Here is a 21,729-nt window from a genome sequence, read left to right as displayed (position 1 = left end):
AGACAGCAATTCTACAACTTAAATTTTTATGCTATTTTTTTCTCAATCTAACCAATTTCTTTGAGAATGCACAAGCCGTCAGTACAACGTGAAAGAAAAAAAAATTCTCGGATATCTCAAGATTATTATGACATTTTGCGCGTAAGGAAGCAATGACTTGTAGAAGAATTATGAGAAATGAAGATCTCTGATGAGTGAATTGAAGAGAATTCGTTGAATTTGAAAGAAAATTCGAGGATCTATTATTCATAGTCCTCCTCATCGAGTTGTACTTGAGGATATCGTCTGATGGCTTGATGCTGCTGTGGCTGCGGCCGCCTGTGCTGAAGCGGGATGTTCACCTCTTCGGGACTGTGGAATACTTGATTCACCGGGAGACGAAATTGCGGAATTCCTGCGGACTGCGGACGAGCCGATGTTGGAATGCTGTTCAAACTTGAGGACTGTGAGCTTACAAGGACCTGTACAAGACCTGAATCGTTAACGTGTCAATGTACGGTCGATTGAGAGAGAAGCGTCTGTTTAACATTCGACAATTAAAAGCAAGATGTTCAAAAATAAATAAAAAAACAGCTATATAATACTGTATAAAATATTACACATAAAATATTTGTTACATATAAATTCAGAGCTCACGGACGATGATAATACCTGCGGTGCAGGGCGACGAGGCTGCGGGGCAGGCGTCGGAGTGATCTGATAATCGCCGACCTCTCTTTCATCTGTGTAGATATCCGAAGGATAATATCTCTCGCTGTACCTCAAGGTAACGTTGGGCTTGGTTTCAGCTTCCTGAAGATTCAGCGGCTTGTACAAGTATTCGTTGACGAAGTGATACTGCGAACTCTTCTTGCAACTGATGTCGCCGCTAGGTGGCATGCAAATAAGGTGCACCTGAATCACATTTGTAAATAGAGCGTATAATAATTAGAGAGTGAAATTTAATCATGTATCAACAATTTGTAATTTGTTTCTCAACAACATCGTAATATGTAACTACATGATATTGACCTGGTGGAAAGTGAAACCCTCGGGGCAGATCCAAGAGTGCTTGGCGTTATCCTGGCAATAATGGAAGACCTCGCAATTGAGATCTTCGTCAGCGTAGTATCCGGTCTGTTTGTTGACGCAGTCGAATCTGCTCTGGGGCAGGAGAAGGCTGAGACGATCGGGTTCCTCCTTCTCTTCCTCAAGTTCCTCCTGGGTTGGTCCGTTGGGTCCGTATCCGGGCTGACCCCGAACGGGAGCGCGTGAAGAACCGACGCGAATGGGCGTCGGTTGAGGATAATCGCGATCTATCTGCGCCGTCGGCTTGCGATACACCTGCGATTTGTATTAAATTACTGTTTGTGACAATTTGTATAAACAAATGCATATTTATATCGTGCGTCATTATTATTATTTTAGACTGACTGGTTGTTGATTGGGATTCCTGAAAATCGGTGTCGGTGAGGGCGTGGGTGTCACCGCATTGTCCTCGTAACTGTTATCGCGGAATCCTTGAGCGCTCAGTCCAGCCGAATAAAGCGGTCCCAGGTTCGGTTTTCCGGGAAAAGACACCGCTCTGGTCTCCAAATCGTAAGAGCTCTGCGCCGCGATGGCGGACCCCATCAACCCCAGAAACACCCAGTACATCCTGCAAATTCGAGAGGTCTTTAAAAAAAAAAAAAAAAAAAAAAAAAAACTAGTTTTATAAAACCGTAATTTGTCAAATAATTTAAATAACAACATTCGCATTGCGCGCTCTCGATTTTATTCACAACTTTCCATTCTAATGCACAATGACCGTGTTTAGAGGGTGTCGATGGCCAAGGGCACTTTCCCTTGCGTGCGCATACACGTGCATGCGTGCACGCACACATATGCGCGTGTATTAATTTAATAGACGCCAATTCGCGAGAAAGTACGGCATGCGATTTCTCAAAGAAATGTTTTTTTTTATTTTACTACTGTGTAACCGGTACGCGCAATTGCAGTTCAATTCATTTTTTTCCTTTTCAGTCCCACCAAAGACCATTGCCCGGACTGTGTGTGGATGATTGGAAAGAGAAAGTTCGACAAACAACCTTAAACTTGGAAAATTTTCAAAAAAAAATATCGCGAATTTTTTCCGCGCTCCTGAAAAGCGGTCAACTCAAGTGACAAATGGAAAGTTTGTGTTGGACAAGAAACAACAGTCGTCCCGCGAAAGAAGTACGGGCAGAAGTTCTAAACGTGATTTATTACATTCGTCGTCTTTTTGTCACTCGAACTCGCCAAAGCAATTAGAAACCAGCTTTCCAGATGTGCCACATGCGTGCGGGAATTATTATATGGAAAGCAATCGGGGAGTCCGTCGAGAGCACGTCATGACCGAAATGGCTTTAACCGATCGTGAAACCGCTGTCCGAGTTTTGCACACTTAGAAAGTAACACGCTTTCCTCGCACCTGCTCTCCGCGCGAGCAAGATTCGATTCTCTCTCGATGCTTCTATTCAAACTTCGCCGTCTATCACGTGACCGTCGTGAGCGAATTTCCTTTCGCTTCTTGATCATCGCTTTCGGATGATGTATCCGTTTTTACAGATACATGTGTGTACAAATATTTATAAAACATTTATGAGAGTTCTCGGTTTCTCTGAGTTTTCTCGTTTCGAAAACTGAGTTTGATTGCTCACACGAAACACGTGTCAACGAATGTGCGCGCATTTTCGAAATGAACGAAATGAAAGTGACTTTTCACGAGTCACGAGATGAAATTCTGTTGTCGCGCGTGTGCAATCATCAGAGTAAAACAATATAAGTAGTTTGTGAAAGGAAGAAAGCCGTCGAAAGGGCAACAAAAGTTACGTAAGTAACACTGGTCAAAGGTAATCCTGTTATTTTCTATGTAACAAACGTGCTTTGCGTAATAATATTTTTCCGCAAACTTGCCGACTCGCGTGACTCCTCCGTCTGAAATTACCCTCCCGTAAATACGTAGAAAATTGTCAATTAAATATAATTATTTTTGTTTCAGTCATAATTGAGAGAGTGTGGACTTAAAAAAAGACGAAAACTAGAGCGCATCTCCCTGGAAACGCTCTCGTATCGAGCGGAGATGATGCCGCGTCGGAAGTTCTCGCATTGCGCAAAAATTGGCGAGTGTACATATTGATCAATCGATAATAACGTCGGTGCGACGGAGCGGAAAAGTGTCGTGTTTAATAAGCATCCTGTCTTTCGCAGCCAGAGTGGTGCTGAGAAGTCAACCGGGGCGGGGTTCCCCGATTATAAAATACGATATCGCGGTGAAAGTGAGAGGGGTTCGCCCAGAAAAATGGCGCGATAATAACGCGAACATTTTTTGTGTCAGAAGATTCGTCTCAAGTCTCCTCCCTCATGTGAATAATGTGTGCAAACGATCGACGCGATGATCGACGCGAAGCAAAATTTTTACATAATCTGTCAAAGTCACGGTCTTCGCGTTTGGCAAATAATCAAAGCAATAATTGCAGAAATCTCTTAGACATCTGTTTACACTGGCCATTTTAGGGTCTTGAATTTGATCGCGTTGTGACAGATCGTGCGACCGATTTCACGCATAAAAGATGATCGTTTTTGCATAATTTATCGGTAGAGGTTTCTCCGATTTCGCCATCAGAAAAATCGCGAGAACTTTCTCCGATCTTCAACAAAAAAAAAAAAAAAAAAAAAAAAAAAAATCGCTCGCGCAGTGCGCGCGCGCGCTAGTTAATTATTGATATTTATAATTCGATTACGAATACATATGTGCGTGAGATTTTGCGCGTCTCGTTCGAGAAGGGCGTTCTCCTCGCGGCAACTCCGACTTCCCGTCTGCCGCTCAAAGAAAGCAATATATATTGCATAATCGAAAAAGAGATAGTTGTTGGGCGACTTTAGGGAGGCGGCTGGTGTAGTATATAATATATACGTAACTCGCACACACGAGTCAAACCGGTTGGTTTGAGGAAATATGGAGCAATTGCGCCGCCGGGCAACGCGCGTTCTTAGAATTCGGTACGGAGCGCGACAGATCACGTCGATCACTCTTATGTGTGCATATTACACAATTAATCACTCTCGGTATTTCTCACGGAAAAAGAAAACATTAACGTCGAATTAAATACGTGTTTAAGCTACGCGCCGATAAATAAAAATAAAAGAATGGCAATAAAAGCAATTAAAAGTCCAAGGAAGCAAAAAGGAACGAACGACACGGATATTGCATATCAAGGTCGTTGACTATGTGCGGTGAACGCAATGAAAGATTATCTGATCTGTGAGTCAATCTTACTCTCGCGCGTGTGCTATTATAAAAAGTTTAAAGGAAATTTTTTTGCAGCGCTTTAATTTCGTTCCAATTTCCGTTAATATGCGAAATATGAAAAAAACATAAAAATGGAGAATTCAAACACGTATATAATTGCGAGTTGTAGAAGTACTTTCTCCTCGACGGTAATATTGTTTCGCGCCAGAAACCGAAGTCCATAAATTCGAGAGGGGGTTTCCGGGAGCGCCGCGCGTTATAACCCCGAGAACTTTATATGAAATTAACTTGGCATGTTCTACGCATGGCGGAACACAGGAATTATAACACGTGCCTAAGCGAGCAAACAGCGAAAACTGGTTTCGGTTCACCGCGAAATTATTTCGTTGCGAGATAAGAAAACATTCACGTCGCGCGTTTGTCGTTTAGCGCAGTCGTTGACCCAAAAAATACCCCGATCGCATTCTTATCTACATTTTTCACGCCCAATAAAAGGCATTGAGCTCTGAAGAAAATTTGATGAAAAAACTAACAATTATTTTTTATCTCATTAGTTTACATAATATTTTAGAGCTTTGGCAAATACAAATAAAACATAATATCTTAATTTTTATCTAAAACAAGATTTTTAATATTAAAAAAAATTCATTTATAAAAATTAGAAAAGTATTCAAATTCTTTGATACTATACGATTAACAATTATAATTTGCACAATAATTTATAATTATAATTATATTATTAGTATTATTATTATTATTATAGTTACGATTTGCACGATAATTTATTTTACTAGAGTGATCCAAACATATTACCTGGAATATTATAACAATTAAGTGGCAATTATACGTGACGATAAACAAAAACGATGTAACAAATCGTATACTGAATATTTAACAACGAACACACACAAAATATAGTGCAACAACACACTAAATGCTGTTAAAAATATCGATAACTCGAAAAAATCCAAGTTCCTTCAAATTGCTTTTCTTTTTTTTTTGTTGCTCAAACGGTGGCCAACAAAGCACAGTGCCAATAATAAAAACGCAAAAGCTTTTCAGATCTCTCAGGATGCACTTCACTTGAATGTTGAAGTTTCACTGATTCAGAAGCCCACTTACCTGTCGGCGACGAAGGTAGCGGGGACAGGACAGTAAGTTTCGTCAGGACGAGTAAAACACCGTAGGAGATCAACACACGCGCTTTATCTTTGCCGGCCGACATGTCACTCTCTTATATAGCGTATCCCGCTGAAAGTTGCCTCCACCAGATGAAGTGGATTCGGTACTTCTTAAAGTAGTGGGAGACTCCTTGCAATTGCACTCGCCGCCGTGTGGTTCCTTCTGCGGGATGCACCTGTTCGAGAGTCCTTGGCAAAGAGTGTTTTGAACACAGATGATTTAAATGCGCACGCCCAACGTATGCAACTATCTTATTCAATTAAATAACTAAATTCTTTTTTTGAAAAAGTTTCAGTTTATCGATATCGGGCGTTTTCAACAGGTATCGCGTGCGCCTATCGTATGTTATATTCAAAACAGGTTTTCCATCCTCGCGTTCAGGTTTCACAGCGAAATTCCGGAAAGCGTGTAATTGCAGATCCGAGTGATTTCCGAGGAAGTGGGATGTATCCTCTCCGATATGTATCTCTTGTAGAGCATGTGGAACGAGAAGATCGTTCGCTGATTAGACGCAAAATCTTAGGATAGGTGGAATGCATAATTTAGCGTGGAAAACAATGCAATTAAATCCGATGTCGATCATTCCGGAAGATCAAACAACGAACTCGCCGGAAGAAAGGAAGGAAGGAAGGAAATAGATAATCACGCCCTCTTTTCACGCCGTTTCTCCTCACTTTCCACTATTCAACCTTCATTCTCATACAGAATTACAAACAAATACAGAAGGTAATGATAAAATTAGAAATAAAAAGATATTATATAAAAACAGTTCTTGAAGATAAAATATACGTAAACCACAAAAAGTTTAAAAGTTCTCACCAAACGTTTCTTTTTTTTGCGAAAGTTTCGATTCGCTCGTTATTTTACATTTTAATTTTATAATAAGAATATCTGTCGATTGTGCGAGGAATGAAAAAGAAGCATCGGTAAAAAAAAAGTTATCCTTATTTAAAAAAACAAAAAAAAAACGGTGAAACCTCGAGCTAAGATTCATAATTCCTCTTTTCTTTCGGCGAATTCATCTTCATGCGATGTTCACTTTCCTCATTTTGAAAGTGTCGCGATTTTCGCACTCGGAGCTTGTTGCAAAAATAGAAACGTGCGAAAGAACAATTGGGCGACGACAACTGGATCGACGTCTGGAATTCGAAATGACATGTCCGAAAGTTGTGAAGATCGTCAAATTGTCGCTCGTGAATTTGAGAATCCCCGCATTCGAGCGCGCGAGGTAAATTCCAATCAACAGCTCAATCAACAGCCGGGAACGAACAAATGAGACAATTACTTTCCGATATATCGGCATACGGGCAATGACATAATCGGATAGGTACTTAGCGGCTTAAGTATGTCCTCGCCCCTCTCGCGTGTCGAGGAAAATAAGGAATGTTCAGCAAGAGAAGGGACAATTATATCGGCGCCACAATCGATGTGACCCAGACTGCCGCGAAATAACTCAATTCATTATAGTTAGGACACACGGCATGAACACTCGGCAAACGTTTATATCAATGTAAGAATAATAAATATAAAAGTAATAAATTTTTTGATTTACCAAAAGTAATTCTAATTTACTTTTTTTAATTCATCAAAAGATTGTAAATTTTAATTTACAATCTTTCTTCAAAAAATTTACTATTTTTTATTCTTATTTTTTTTTCGAAATCGGTTGAGATATAAATGTGTTTCGAGATGTGATTTTGCACTACTTCAGTTGTCAAAATCATTTTACTCTCGACGGTTTATGAAATAAATAATTTTTTACGTATTGCCGACATTTTCAATAAAAGATCGATTTTGAATTTATGTAAAATTTGCTCGATATGCTCGAAATAATCTAAATCTATCTTGCTGACATTTTCGGTAAAAGGTCGATTTCGAATTTATGTGTAAAAATAAATTCGCTGGAATATTAAAAATCTTTTCTTCGAAGAAATAAATTCCATTTTTACGCGGATAAAAGCAACTAGATTTTCGCGTTTGTTATGTAAGATATTCGATTTTCTCCCTCTTTATTGCCGCGTGGCACTTGTCACTTGGGAATATCAGCATAGCATCGTTCAAGCGTTACGTCTCGATTAAAATTTTATTCGCCGGTTGGGTGACGTGACTTTCTCACCGCCGCCCAACTATAGTTTTACTTCCTCGTTTGTGCAAAATGTTGTAACATAACAGTCTTTTGTTTTCTGCGTTGTGCGGATTTATCTCGCGAAATCGCCAGGTTTTTTTTCTTATTATCGAAAGTTTCTTCACTCGCACTCTCGAAGTTCGTTGGGCGGAAAATAAAAAAAAAAATTCCATCCATCATTTATGTCGAAGCGGACATGTTGTTACACATTCGACGATTCCGTCATACGCGCTGGCGTACTTCGTCACGTTCGTCCGGTGAAAAGAGTGACCTTCGTCTGAAAACGAAAGAAAGTACGATCCGCTTCCATAAAATTTCAATAAATTGGTCGCCAAGCAGTGCGTTGAATTCAACGGGAGAACGAGATTGAAAGTCGCGGTTCTCCACCCACTGGAGAAACTCACCACTGACACGCTTTGTACAATTTGTTCCGATCGTATCAAAAACGCGAACGCACATATAATTATCCTTCTCTGGAAAGTAATTCACTCTGATTTCCCTCCTTTTCTAAGAGTCGCACGCAGTTGCGATCGAGAGTGCGGCAAACATGTCCGCGAGAGATTTCATTTATGTATTTTACTTTTTTAATTACACAAAGTTTGTTTGCTTCCAAAGCGCCTGAGAAAAAGCTCTCGAGTTTGCCATTATCTTTTTCTCCGTCACAGAGCATTTTAGACACAAAAGAAAAAAAAACACACGAAAAACAATAAAACTAATATGCGGCATGATGGTCAATAATAGACGAATAATATTTCCTCGAAGTGTTCGATGATTATTCCTTTCGGGAAACAATTCCCCGACGCGGAGAAGCGGACATTCATCGGCGCTGTACACGCATGGACGCGTGTATAAGAAACACTTTCACCGAGCGCGTTTGGGTCTGACGGAGAAAGTTCTCTTCGACCTCCGTTACGCCCTTGTTAACCGGAAATTCGGTTGGAAAAACAAAAGACGGAGAAAAGAAGGGTTTTCCCACGTTATTTGAATTCTGAAGATTCGCGTCTCTCGTGATAATTGCTGCGCGCAGTTGCTCCGCCTGTTCAAAATGCCACAATGACATTATTTTCAACAATGCGTATATAAAAAAATGCGTATATAAAAATTTTGGTGAAAAATGTTGAGATTTGAGAGAAAGCGCAAGCTTACGAGAACAAACGACGATTCACTCGACTGTCCGCAGAAAGACGTGAATTCGTTATGCATCGGTATGTTACGATGCAAGCCAGAATGAAGTAATCGACTTCGCGGTCTCGGTCAACAGCTCGTCCTTGATCTTCCTTTCCTCGTCGGTGATGGCTTATCTCTCGTGCGGTTACATAATTTTATTCACAGTCAAATATTAAAATTAGTTGGATGAAAGAAAGACAGAAAAATAAATAAATCAATAAAAATGATAACACAACACAGAAAAGAAAACACGAAACAGAAAATGCAACACAGTTACGTTATATTCCGTATTATCGAAGTAAAAGATCCAAAATATAATAACTACGTAACGATCGGCAGCCAGTAATGTTACAACGGCTGTTTATGCAATAGAATTTGATCTCGATTTATAGAATAGAAAATGCGGAACTCTAGCGTGGCACGAGCGCAAATTTTTTCATTGAACCGATTAAACTCATTTGCATGCACACAGGTTGCGTAAATGAGGCATGTCATTGACATGAAGAAATAGTATCGAAACAAGCCGAGTGTCGGAAAACCTGTATGATAAGATAAACGTATAGGTAACTCTAAAACATTTTTATTTCGTTATTCGCACAAAAACATTGGAATTCATGAGTCAATAATTCAATAGAATTTTTTTTACAGAAAAAAATATCTTTGATGCGTAAAAAGTTTTGTGTTTAAAAAAACCAATTAAAACAAAAACAAATCACTTCTATATGTAACAAATAACATTTCTAAAGAGAATATCAATAAAAGAGAATAACAGCGCAAGATGTCAATTCGGTTTTCGTTGCGGACAAAAATTTTTCTATCTAAAATCTCGTCATTAATTACCGTCCATTAAAAATATCGATCAGACGTGAAATCGAGCACTTTCGCTTGCGGCAAGGGTTTCGCTTCACTTCGCTCGACCGAGTGTGAAGACTACTTCGCAAATAATTTGGGGAAAGAAAATAGCGCGACGATGCATATTGATTTCTGACGAATTATATATTTTAGACGTCAACTGCTTGTTCTCACGGGTGGGAGGGAAAGAGGAAGCGCGAAATAACGGAGATATAAAACGGGGATCAATAAAAAAAAACAAAAAAAAAACACGTAGTTTGTAGATTTTGTTTATTATATGATAATAATCAATCATTTACATACAAGAAAACAAGGAAACACAGAGTTACGATCAAAATTCATTAAACTATGTTTGTACAATTGTTCGTACAGTTCTATTTAAATCATTAGAATATTATTAACAATTAGTGGTACGTAAAAAATTATCAGTCGTTTGAGAAGCGTCAACCGTGCTGCGAACGATGTGAGCAAAGTAGTGACGTATTTCTCATCGAGTGAGAAATATATCACGACGTATGCGTTAATATATATATATACACATATAATGTTACATACAAAGAGTACAAATACACAATCGACTCTTAAATCAGACAAAAAACACAACTTTAATCATTTTTTAACTTAGAATAAATAAAAACCATTAAAAATCAAACGTGGATGTCTTTCTTTCTCTCTCTCTCTTATTCTTAGATATATAACATTATATGTATTTATATACGCAGCAAACCAATACACATCATCATTACTGATGAAACACGGATATTAAGCTTCGAGTACACACCTTTCGATCAATTGTTGGGCGTGGTCTACGGTAGTAGATATCGCGGAGAAATCCTGCGACTCGTCGGTGTTGTGACGACTAGCGGTGAACGAGGAAAGCTCTTTTAAAAAATCAACTATTTCAACGTGTTGAGTTTTGGTCACGTGGCGGTCTCGGATACTTTTCTGGAACGACTGCTTTTTTTGTGTTTAACCGGTTCGGTCGCGCCGTCATCCGACAGAGACGAATCTCTGAGCGATTTTCGACCGCGGCCGACGTTTCTCTCCTCGTTCTCCGAGCCCACCGATTCCCGATTCGACTTTCGGCGTTGACGCTGCGGCGGCTGGTTCTGCGCCTCCATCATCTCGCGCAAGTACTTCCTCTTCGCATCCCAGAACAATTCCTGTCGCTGAGCAATCTCGGGATACCTGAGCGAGAGAAACAAGCGTCAAATCGTGGGTTAAGAGAGTTTTTCAAAGAATCGTTGAAATCATCTGACGGTTATACCTGTCGCAGAAGTTCCAATTGGGCGGCTCTTTCAGTTGCCAGCCCTTTTCCTGATTAAACGTTCCGAGATCCATGAAAATCTCGTTTATCTCCTCTGGCAACAATTTTATAACGGAGGAAATTGTATGACGGTGAAGGAATTGTTGTTCCGTGAACGACAATAACTGAAACAAAATTGCATGAAAGAATTGTCAGCTTTCGAAAAAAAAAATTGAATACTCACAATGTAATCGCGAGCCTTGCACATGAGGTCGGAAATACTCCCTTGCGAGGAGTGATCTTTGGGATAAAGCAGTTCGCTGTTCACGACCCAGTTGCCTTGCACGAGCACAGCTACTTGCTGCAAATACTTTAGCACCGTCGCAATGTCGTGTTCCGGCGATAAAATGGCGCGCAGCTTGCTGAAAACTACAACCTTCACTGCAAGCAAAGAAATTACTTTTCAATTAATTACTTACCTTATACGTGTAGAGAACTTAACTTTTTTTTTATCGAAAATTACCAAATATGCTGAAGAATAAAAACATATTAAAAAATAAAATATATAAATATATAAATACATAAATTATAAAAATACATAAGTTCAAATACAAATACATAGGTGTAAATGAAGATATAAGTAATAATAAGCAATTTATGTTCCTTCTTATCAAATTCTTTTTTCAAAATCTTTATAATATTCGACTCACCGTGTTTCATTATTATTCTGATTTGGTCCAGCAAAGGCAAAGTCGCGAAGGAATGAAAATCTATATCGTTCTCTGGAATGGGTCGCGAATCAGAATTTTTCATAAAGGAAGGAGGCGTCATCAAATCAAAATAATTCTTTTCCCTCAAGTTCAGAGCGCTCACCGGCTCCTCGGCTGACTGGCAGAACAACTCCATTCGTGTTAACTGTAAAATCAAACATAAAGCAACGTTACACGCCGCACGACTATCAATTATATTATTTTCTTTTTAAGAATTCATCAGGTTCATACATGGGCCAGATCGTCGTCAGCTGGTATATACTTTGTGTGTATCCAGCGCTCTTTCTGACTTTTTTCAGAATTGTGATGAAAAGATTGTTCCTGCGACTTCTTCAAACTCTCTGGTAAGTGCCTGGAGAATTTTATCTTCACCGGCGAGACACTCTCTTCATCCTCGTCATCATCTGCGTTTGTTAACAAAAAAATTTGAGTCTTTTTTTTAAATTTTACTTATTAATAAATAGCGCAGTGTAAATGAAAAAATTTTCCTTTATTCACAGAAAGATCAAATCTTCATTACCTTCCGTATTCTTTGTTGTGTCCTTGGCACGTTTGTCTTTCTCATCCAAATAATCACACTCCAATTTCATATTCAGCATTCCTTTTAGCGGCGTGATGTGCAATTCTCCATCCTGAAATATTCCTACTGCAAAATGTGAGCAATCTTGTACTGCCGGATACGAAGTCAGCTTAATTTTGTCCATCGTACCACTAAATAAACAAAAAGCAGCGGATTTTACTGATTTTTTCTCATTATATACAGACAGGACATATTTATGCCTTTACATGAAATTAAATAATAAAAGCATCCTCCTCCTATCCTCCTCCTATATAAAAAATCCATGTGTACCGCGAAGTGCGCGTTTTGATATCGAATGTATCGCATCTATTGTTGTCTCTTTTCCACGTTGCCGATTAGTTGGTTGATCGAGTCGAGTCGAGTCGAATCGAATCGGTAAAGATCGAGAGAGTAAATAATGACAGAAAAGCGATTTTGACAGTCGTATACGCGGAGAAAATTAAAAACGTGACTAAAGTAAAGTCACTTGACAGAAAAGAGTAGAAAAACAACACGTGACTATTTAAAGTAACGTGATTGTAATTTATATTATATATAACATTAAATAATATATATTATACATATAATTTATTATATATAGTATACAATATATAAAGTATAATATTATACTTTATATTGTATATTATATATATTATGTACATACTACCGTAAAGGTCACTGACCCGGCCGCGCGGCCTTGGCGGGGTCACTGACCTGGCCGCGTGATTATGGTATATATATAGATATGTGTGTGTGTATTATATATATAGATATAGAATATTATATATAATATATATAATATTCTCTGTTTTACTCTTGTCCCTGACACGTGACTTTAGTCACGTGTTGTTTTTCCATTCTCCCTTTTTTCTTTTATTTTTTGAGTTTGATTTTCATGCGTTATTTCTGACATCTCTCGTATGTACATCATGTGTATTATATTGTTTGTAGGACGTATATATTAGTTGTCATTGTGGTGACAGGTTAAGTTCACTCACACTACACGTTAAAATAAAAGCAATAATAGCGTGCGCGTAGCGCGCACCTGTGTTGTGCTACTCAATAATAAAAAGTACAACTTTATTTGCAAAGACATTAATGTCTATATGTTGACACATGTATGTCTGTTTACCTATCAAATAGTTTTTCATTATTATCATCGTTTCCTTTGGATTTGTCAGCATAGTGAGCAAAGTCTTTTCCTATATATTTGTCATAGTTTTGGTTTGCTGTGTCAATCCCAAGTTCCATTTGAATCATTTGACTTTCTGGTTTGATAGAAGTTTTCAAAAAAGTGGTATTCTCACAGCCGACTTTGGAATATGCAGGGTATTGAAGAATAAATAATTTATCTGCTAACATCTTGGATAGAAACACTGGTATCTGAAAAAAAAAACAAAAAAAGTAATTGTCGAATCAATCTTGCCAATCTTATTGTTTTTATTGTCACTTATTCTAATTCCACTCAAACGCAAGTAAATAAAACAAGTAAACAAACAAACATACAATAATTGTAAATAAACAGTAAAACCAATAATAAATAAATAATAAGTATAAAATTTAACAAATAGCATTACGCAATTGTGAAATTTATTCGAATACGTAATATATCTGAAAAAAACGTTTAACTTGTTTCACGAAAAAAAGGAATTTCATGAACACAAGGCGTCAGTTATCCCAACCACGTGTCTAGAGAAGACACCGGATTCTAACCTAATTTCAAATAAGTAACGAGGTTATGTCGGAATCAAATAGAATCGTAATATTGGCAAGTTGTCGAGAGACTCAACACAAACCTGTTTAACAACGGGATCGTCCTCCTCTTTTGTGTTATTCATCTTGGCGAATTTTCTCTGTCCCAAAAATTTTTAATAATTTTATCTATAGACGTCTTTAATCTGCTACGAGTGCGTGCAGCATAGTAACATTTTTCGAACAACCATATCGAAGGACATCTGTTTGGGGATGGGTTGAGAGTTGATTCTTGGAGCGATCTCTTGACAGAATCGAAGTACAATATCGAACAATAGCCGAAGAGTATGTGAAGCGATATACGCAGCAGTGACGAGCAAATCGCCGAACATTCAAGATCCTACTTTAAGGCCGGTATTCATAATAGGATCTTTATATTTAAGATCGTCTCAAGTTTATCTTCAGGTGTAGTTTTATTGGCTGCGGAGCATCTGAGAAGATAAACTTAAGACGATCATTAAATATAAAATTCGACTGTGAATATTCGGCCCTAAGTTTCAACGCTGATATTTGCGTCTCGTGAGCCGTTTGACTCCGTCGATTGGCTAAGATTCGGTTTCACTCAGGGAATTGACCGTTCGCGTTGGTTCCAATCGGTTAACTGATCGACAATTGGTCAATTCCCGCGATTTTTTTTTTCACACGATTCTAGGAACTTTCGTTCGGATCACCGACTCGAGTGGTGGTTGAAATTTGACTTTTTGATCAGCGTAGTGCGCGGTTCGGACTTGACGGGGTTCACAAAAGTGTTTACAGGGAATCGGGGAATTGGCTGGGAATCGATTGTCAGTCCTTCGCATTGTGGTTCGTCAAAAGCAACGTTCTCATAGCAAAAGTTTTTTTTAGCATTTTCTCAGAGCGTCCCTCCTCTCCAAAATTTTGTTCCCGTTTTATCATTAGGATCTGCGACTCTCTCCAGGTCTTTCAAAATGGTGAAAATGGAGCACGATGTGAGTAATCGCGTTGCGTCGAATTGATGTTATTAAATAATATATAGTTACGAGACCGCCTCCCTCTTCTCTTATCTACGCCACTTGCATAAGTAGTTAATTTTCGAATCGTGCGCGATATCGACATTCGAAAACAAAACGTGTTTCCGCGTGTAGCAGCAATTGTTTGATAACTGAAGTAGCGTCAACACGCGGTGGTGGTGATCGCGGTGTTTCTTCCGATATAAGTAATTCGATAATTAAAATTTAATTGCCGTACGACGACGGGATTGTACAATAATTAAATATGGTAAATCAACATAACATTAACGCCGATAATTAAGCAAGTTTATTGCTTTGGTGGATGTCAATTGTCTGTGTTCAGGTTATGAGTGATAAGTTTCTACACAACAGACGCCATTTTGAAGAAACTTTTGTTTTCTGAACATTTACATCTAGTATTGTTGGACACTCCGAAAATCATCCACAAAATATAATATATATTATCAAATACAGTTTTTTTTTTTTCTAGTTTAAGATTAGTTTTGGTATATAATTTAAGAGAAAACTCTTGTTTGGTAATACATAATTTAATATAAATACATATTTCAGGATGGCAAAAATGAACCTGAACATGTTAGAAAGCTGTTCATAGGCGGCTTGGATTATAGGACCACAGATGATTCTCTTAAAAAGCATTTCGAACAATGGGGAGAAATTGTAGACGTTGTTGTTATGAAAGATCCCAAGACAAAGCGATCTCGAGGATTTGGCTTTATCACATATTCACGAGCTCACATGGTAGATGACGCTCAGAATGCAAGGTAAACACATTTTTTTTTTTTTTATGAGAAGTGATGACAAAATTTTTAATACACATTGTGAACTCATTTTCGAATATTTTTTTCTTACAGACCTCACAGAGTAGATGGCAGAGTAGTTGAACCAAAGAGAGCTGTACCCAGACAAGAAATCGGTCGTCCAGAAGCTGGCGCCACAGTGAAAAAACTTTTCGTAGGTGGCTTGAAGGACGATCATGAGGAAGAAGATCTTAGACAATATTTTCAGAGTTATGGCAGCATTAATTCAATTAGCATAGTAACCGACAAAGAGACCGGGAAGAAGCGTGGGTTTGGGTTTGTCGAATTCGATGACTACGATCCTGTTGATAAAATCTGTCTCCAGCGTAATCACCAGATTCGCGGCAAGCATGTTGATGTGAAGAAAGTAAGTGAACAATTTCTTAAAAATGTGTTGCTGTCGGAAAAACATATCTTTATCGATGGAATAACTTATATGATTACAGGCTTTGAGTCGAGCAGAGATGGCGTCAGCATCCGGAGGTGGCGGTGGCGGCGGCGGCGGCAACCGCGGTGGACAAGGAGTAGGCAGGGGACCACGCGGCGGCAATCAAGGCGGCGGTAACTGGGGTGGACGTGGTAGTGGCGGCGGCGGCGGTGATTGGAATAATAGCGGCAATCAAGGTGGCTATGGCGGGGGTAATCAAGGAGGTTGGGGAGGTAACGGACCGTGGGAGAACCAGAATCAAGGTAAAGACTCGCATATATGTATAAGAGTTTGCAATAGGGTTTACAATAGTTGAAAAAAAAGGACCTTCTTCTCACAAAGGAGGAGGTTGGAATCAAGGTGGACAGGGTGGTTACAACAGCGGCGGTAACTGGAGCAACGACAACTTCGGTGGTGGTTATCAGCAAGGTTACGGAGGTGGTCCAGTGCGCAACAACTTTAACTCTGGTGGCAGACCAGCACCCTACGGTATTAATTCAGGTCCTAGTGGCCGACAGTCCGGAGACTCGAGATGGCTACCTCCATTCGGTGGACAAGGTCGCTCTTTTTTTTAATCACGCTGTTTAAACACAGGTCATTTTTACTGACCGTTTTTTTTGTCTGTTAAAATGTCACAGGTCCCATGGGTGGTGGCAATTCAGGTGGCGGCGGCGGATACGGAAACCAAGGCGGTTACGGCGGCAATTCTCTAGGAGGTGGAAACATGGGTGGCGGCGGTGGTGGCGGAGGCAGCGGTAGAAGATATTAGGCTGTGCAAACACAGTTAATTTCGCTCTCACTGGTAAGCACAAATTATATAATAATTTCATTATTATTTATTCATTCTCTGTTTCGTATACGTTTAAATATAATATTATATACGCATAAACTCATATACCGTAAAATTAAAAAAAAATTTGAATATAGTTTCTTGTGGAATCTTATCTCGCGAGTTTATTCGACCGCAGATGATTTAGTTTTTAAAGAATTTGAAAATTTTCATCATCATGGTACATTGATATAACTTGTGAACATAATTCAACACTCAAATTTTAAAGAACATAACAATTGTCTTCTTATTGTGATGCTTTATGGCTTGTTTGCAACAAGCTGTAAAACATGCAATTACAAGTTACACATCTAGCGATTGTTGAATTTTCGTACTTGTTATATAATTATTTTAACATAGTTAGAGTTAGCCCACAAATAATTTAGCAGATATCGAGTAAATGGCGTTTTTCTTCTTTTTCTTCAATCAACATATTTCCGAGCAAAGTCAGACACGTAGAATAAATAAGAAACTGTAGTTTAGGTATAAATAGCATCAATAGATAGTTGCCTATTTCTATTTCTCATAGTTTATATTTTGTATAAAATAATGTGAAGTGTATATATAGTATTTTTTTTTTTTTTTTTTAATCTTATTCTATATATACGTATATAAACAAGATGATGATAGATTCTGTGGTAAGGAGGACTTTTTTTCAAAAAAGTTTTACTTAGTACAAGTGTTCGCAATGATAATATTTGTATATTAGGACCTCTAAGGGTCTACAGGGTCAAGGATACAAGAATCTCAGGATATGAGGCACCGAGGATTTGAGTAAAGGTTATAAAGATTAGAAAGGGATAAGGAAATTGGTTCTTCTATATACTTTTATATATATACATACATCGGATTAGATCACGTGTGATATTTTAACCTTCAGCAGAACATTTTAAATGTTAGCAATAGATTAATTGAGCCTGGAAACTCTCAGCTCTTTATTAGGCAAAATATCAGTTCCATGTAAGATTTAAAAATTTCAAGGATTAATTAGGAACTCTTTGAACAGAAAGAAAAGAATTTTTTACGTTATGAATTATTTAATTGATATGATATGAAATGACAAAGAGTGTTTAGAATACGTAGGAACTCAGGAAATGTCAATAAATTTACAAATCCAAAGCCTTCAAAAGATCCAAAGATTCGGGAATTCCTTGGTCGCGACCCGACTGGTCTTTTAACACAGATCAGAAAACCTGACTAACAGATTTCTTGACTTTTGAACCTCAGGTGAAGCTACTACTCCTACTTGTCTTCTAATCGCCATAGTACTTCTGTACTATTTAGTATTGGAGCAGGCAGGCAGGCTATCAGACTAGGGAGACAAGACAACGAACAGGCAGAAACTCAGAATCAGTCAGGCAGGACAATCAGGAAACAGGACAGAGAAACAGAAAAAAGTCATCTTTTAGCTCACAGTGAGAGGGAGAGCAAGAGAGAGAGAAAAAGAGAGAGAATCTTACATTTTTTGTTAACCCTTTTTTAATTTTTATTCAACGTCTACCTTCTCCACTTCTTCAATCATTGTAACAACTTTCGTTTATTCCTCAAATATATTTGCACATGTTTCATTAGGAGTTGCGTATAATTTGACCAGATAGGAAAAAAAAAAAGTTTGTTTGTAAGGACAAAATTATATTCTGGCAGGAATGCGTACACTTACAAGAGAGAGTATTTGTGTGTGTGTTTTTGCGTGTGTATAAACGACAGCAGAAAATAATTTTACTCATCAGAGATTTTTAGGAATTAAATAGGAGTAGTTTGTAATAGGAACTAAGAGTAACTGCTTTATAAAATAAGTGTTCAATAACAAGTCACGTCTCAGTGATAAGTCACTTTTATTTTAAATTTAAATAATATTTTATAATACAGAAAATTTATAAAATATTACAAATAAATTTATAAAATATTACAGGAAGTAAAACTTACAAAAATTATATATGTATATGTATATATATATATATGCACATGTATACATATACGTATGTAAAATATTGCTTAATTTTGATAATTATAATTATTATATAGAAAATAAAAATTTATAAAAATAATTACATAGAAAATAAAAAATTTTTTTTTAAGATTATATTTAAAACAAAATTGATTTATTATTAGGACACATGACTTCACTGCTGGGACAATTATCTTGGTTAAGAGTTAGTCAGCGAAATAAACATAAATTCATTTTTTCATTATATCTTAATTTTATGACGTGGGGTTGGTAGGCTGTAAGATCAATTTAAAAAAACAATTGCGAGAGGACAAAAAACACCAAATAAAACATCTAAGATTATCTGCCAGAATATTTTTTTCGTGCATCTTCGAATAGAATTTGCTTTCTATATGCTTTCAATTAAAAAAAAAAAAAATATTTTATTGCCACACATGTGTATTTATAGTATTGTATAAGTTTTCTAATCGACGCAAAACTTTCTTTTCAAATTGCATGATAAAAATATTCGTGGTGATCATTAGCAAAGCAGATATTTGTACACGTTGGAAAGAAGACAAACTTATAGATGTACGTTAGATAAAATGATAAAAAGGAATAGATGTATCTTCGACTTTGTAGTCCGTGAAAAAAGTGCCACCGATAATTCGGGGCACGTCAATGTTTAATTGTGTACCCGCAGTATTAAATTATTTGTACACAACGAAATCCCAATCCCAGTTTTCTGTAGTTCTTTTCATAGCGATGAGTCTTGTGACTGAGAGACTCACGAGATTTTTTTCCAAAAAAAAAATCCTTCACTTCCTTGCGACGTATTTAAAGGATTTTGAGATCGTCGTAAGTACGGAACAGTTTCAAAATGTTTCGTAAATTAAAGGAACGTTGAGATCATTAAATTTCTCAAAAACCAAAATAGTCTTAGAAATTTTTGAGTTAACATGTATTATTTTAAATACAACTTGATTGAATTTGTTTTGAGAAAATTTAAGAATTATAAGTTAAATTTCTTATAGATAAAATTTCTTTCGTAAAAATAGATAAAGTTTGACACTAGATATTTTATTACACCAGATATCTTGTTTACAATCTAGAATTAACTAATTAATTTATAGTCAACTATGTCTTAAGATTTGGTTCACACGTATTCACGAGGTATGATCCTCAAATCCAATTGATCCTTTCATTCCTTAGTCAGCTCTTCATCTTTAGATAGACTTTAGAGCGACATTGAAAGTGCTAGAATAACATCTAGTTAGACTAGTGCAGTTCGGGCCTTAGTGATGAAGATTAGCAGCTTAAGAGCCAGGAAGAAGCTAGGAGGCAGGCAGGTAGCAGAGAAAAAGAATAAATGAGAAAGAGAAAAAAGAAATGAAACAGAAAAACAGAGAAGGATTCTCAGGAGACAGGACTAGTGTTTGCTAGGCTTTTTGCTCTAGCCTCTGTTATGCAATCACAGGTAGGAAAATTTCGACTCATTTGCTTTAGACATATTATATGTAATACATATAAGTATATATCTATAGGATACTAAATGGCAAAAAGTGTGTGCATGATGTTACAGTGTTGTTTTACAGTGTCTCTCGGCGACTAAGTTGCATCTAGTGTACCATATATACCAGAGTTGTTTACAAAAGATTTGCGAAAGTTTGATGAATCGATAGAAGTTGAATTTGCTACAAGTAGAGAACAAGTATCTTAGTTGTTAAATTTATATATTAAGTTTTTTCGTTATTTATAATACGCGCGCAAATTATTTAGATTCATCTTTCTATCGCAGAAGAGCTTTAAACTTAAACGGGAAGCACATTTTGTTTGTATATCGTTGTTGCATCGTTGTTGTTTTTACATATATTTCTCTTTTTATTATATTATCTTCACCAAGTGTTTACGCGCACACAAGAAGTCTTGTGCTTTTCTTTTTATGTATTATACAAATTCTTCGGTGCCCAAGGTCCTTCGTAAAAATTTGGAGATTTTGCAAAAGGAATTTGACAATCGCAGTCGTACAAGAATGTCCTCACGGCGACAATCCTAAGACTTCAACGATTTGATTGAGAATCTTAAATATATCGAGTAAATAACTTATATACTAGCTTTTTAATAAACACGATAGCGAGAAGGACGATGATAAAGATAATGATAGGCTTTGTCATACTTTGTTCATTTAAGTTCTCTTGCTCGGAGCAGGCAGGGCGTTTGTTAATAAGATTTTTAATTTCACTGTATTAATTGTTGTCTTTCGTTTGCATTAATTTCTGGTTTACCGTTTGGGCTGGTACTCGAAGAGCGCGAGGTCACTGCCGTCATCCTTCCGACTAAGGTCGCCGACTGAGGTAAGTTCAAGTAATAAGTTATTATTCACATACGCTAACGCATATTTCCTGGGTCGCACTTCGTTTCGAGGTCGAATATTTTTTAAAGATTTATACATAGATTTTAGAAATTTTAAGAAAATTACAAATATTTTTCTAAGAGAAATATTTCAGATATCGAAAAAAGTAAAAATTGAAGAAAGTTTTTAGAATATAAAATAGGTAAAACAGAGACATTAGATTGTTTGAAGTTTGAAATGCAGTTAAAAACATTTTGAAAAAGTAGTCTACAAATTTCCTAATAAATCAAATAAGAAACTTTGGTTAAAAAACCAGGAATGTGTTAGTTTACTCAAAAACAATTTTGAAAAAGATCAAGCTGTAAAAATTAGAAATTTGTTCAAGATCTTGAAATCTATCGAGCTGTGTATCTTTGGCTGTGCGTGTAAACTGATCTTATAATAAACTTTTTTCTAGTCTTCTTTCTACAAGAAGTTTTTCTCATTTTATCTCCCTCCCATT

At 37.1% G+C, this 21,729-nt stretch overlaps 3 protein-coding genes across 8 annotated transcripts; 1 reads left to right on the top strand and 2 right to left on the bottom strand.

Annotated features, from left to right (window-relative positions):
• Positions 1–34: 34 nt before the first annotated feature.
• LOC109863892 lies at positions 35–5,479 on the bottom strand. 3 transcript variants are annotated; one of them, XM_020444552.1, is made up of 5 exons: positions 5,372–5,479; positions 1,414–1,653; positions 1,012–1,323; positions 652–894; positions 35–461 (listed from the first exon to the last, which is right to left on the bottom strand). In XM_020444552.1, the coding sequence occupies exons 2-5, from the start codon at positions 1,633–1,635 to the stop codon at positions 243–245; spliced, it is 996 nt and encodes a 331-aa protein (XP_020300141.1). In that variant the 5' UTR covers positions 1,636–1,653; positions 5,372–5,479; the 3' UTR covers positions 35–242. The 3 variants fall into 3 exon arrangements, with proteins under 3 accessions (XP_020300141.1, XP_020300142.1, XP_020300143.1); XM_020444553.1 differs by having other exon boundaries at positions 1,414–1,636; positions 5,372–5,478; XM_020444554.1 differs by having other exon boundaries at positions 368–472.
• Positions 5,480–9,835: 4,356 nt separating this feature from the next.
• On the bottom strand, positions 9,836–14,232 carry LOC109863878 (DNA-directed RNA polymerase III subunit RPC5). Its single transcript, XM_020444531.1, has 8 exons — positions 13,947–14,232; positions 13,283–13,533; positions 12,112–12,302; positions 11,823–11,995; positions 11,532–11,736; positions 11,066–11,262; positions 10,843–11,006; positions 9,836–10,763 (listed from the first exon to the last, which is right to left on the bottom strand). Exons 1-8 carry the CDS (start codon positions 13,986–13,988, stop codon positions 10,496–10,498), a joined length of 1,491 nt encoding a protein of 496 aa, XP_020300120.1. The 5' UTR covers positions 13,989–14,232; the 3' UTR covers positions 9,836–10,495.
• Positions 14,233–14,630: 398 nt separating this feature from the next.
• Positions 14,631–21,667, top strand: LOC109863853 (heterogeneous nuclear ribonucleoprotein A1, A2/B1 homolog). 4 transcript variants are annotated; one of them, XM_020444480.1, is made up of 7 exons: positions 14,631–14,852; positions 15,444–15,655; positions 15,746–16,058; positions 16,138–16,381; positions 16,443–16,676; positions 16,757–16,920; positions 21,181–21,667. In XM_020444480.1, exons 1-6 carry the CDS (start codon positions 14,832–14,834, stop codon positions 16,885–16,887), a joined length of 1,155 nt encoding a protein of 384 aa, XP_020300069.1. In that variant the 5' UTR covers positions 14,631–14,831; the 3' UTR covers positions 16,888–16,920; positions 21,181–21,667. The 4 variants fall into 4 exon arrangements, with proteins under 4 accessions (XP_020300069.1, XP_020300070.1, XP_020300067.1 ...); XM_020444481.1 differs by lacking the exon at positions 21,181–21,667 and adding an exon at positions 18,175–18,515 and having other exon boundaries at positions 16,461–16,676; XM_020444478.1 differs by lacking the exon at positions 21,181–21,667 and adding an exon at positions 18,232–18,515.
• Positions 21,668–21,729: the final 62 nt, after the last annotated feature.

The sequence above is a fragment of the Pseudomyrmex gracilis genome, unplaced genomic scaffold (assembly GCF_002006095.1).
Source record: "Pseudomyrmex gracilis isolate BER0280 unplaced genomic scaffold, ASM200609v1 scaffold_14, whole genome shotgun sequence".
NCBI classification, from domain to species: Eukaryota; Metazoa; Arthropoda; class Insecta; order Hymenoptera; family Formicidae; genus Pseudomyrmex; species Pseudomyrmex gracilis.
The sequence above is the reverse complement of the archived record's forward strand: the minus strand, read 5'-3'. Positions and strand labels throughout refer to the sequence as shown.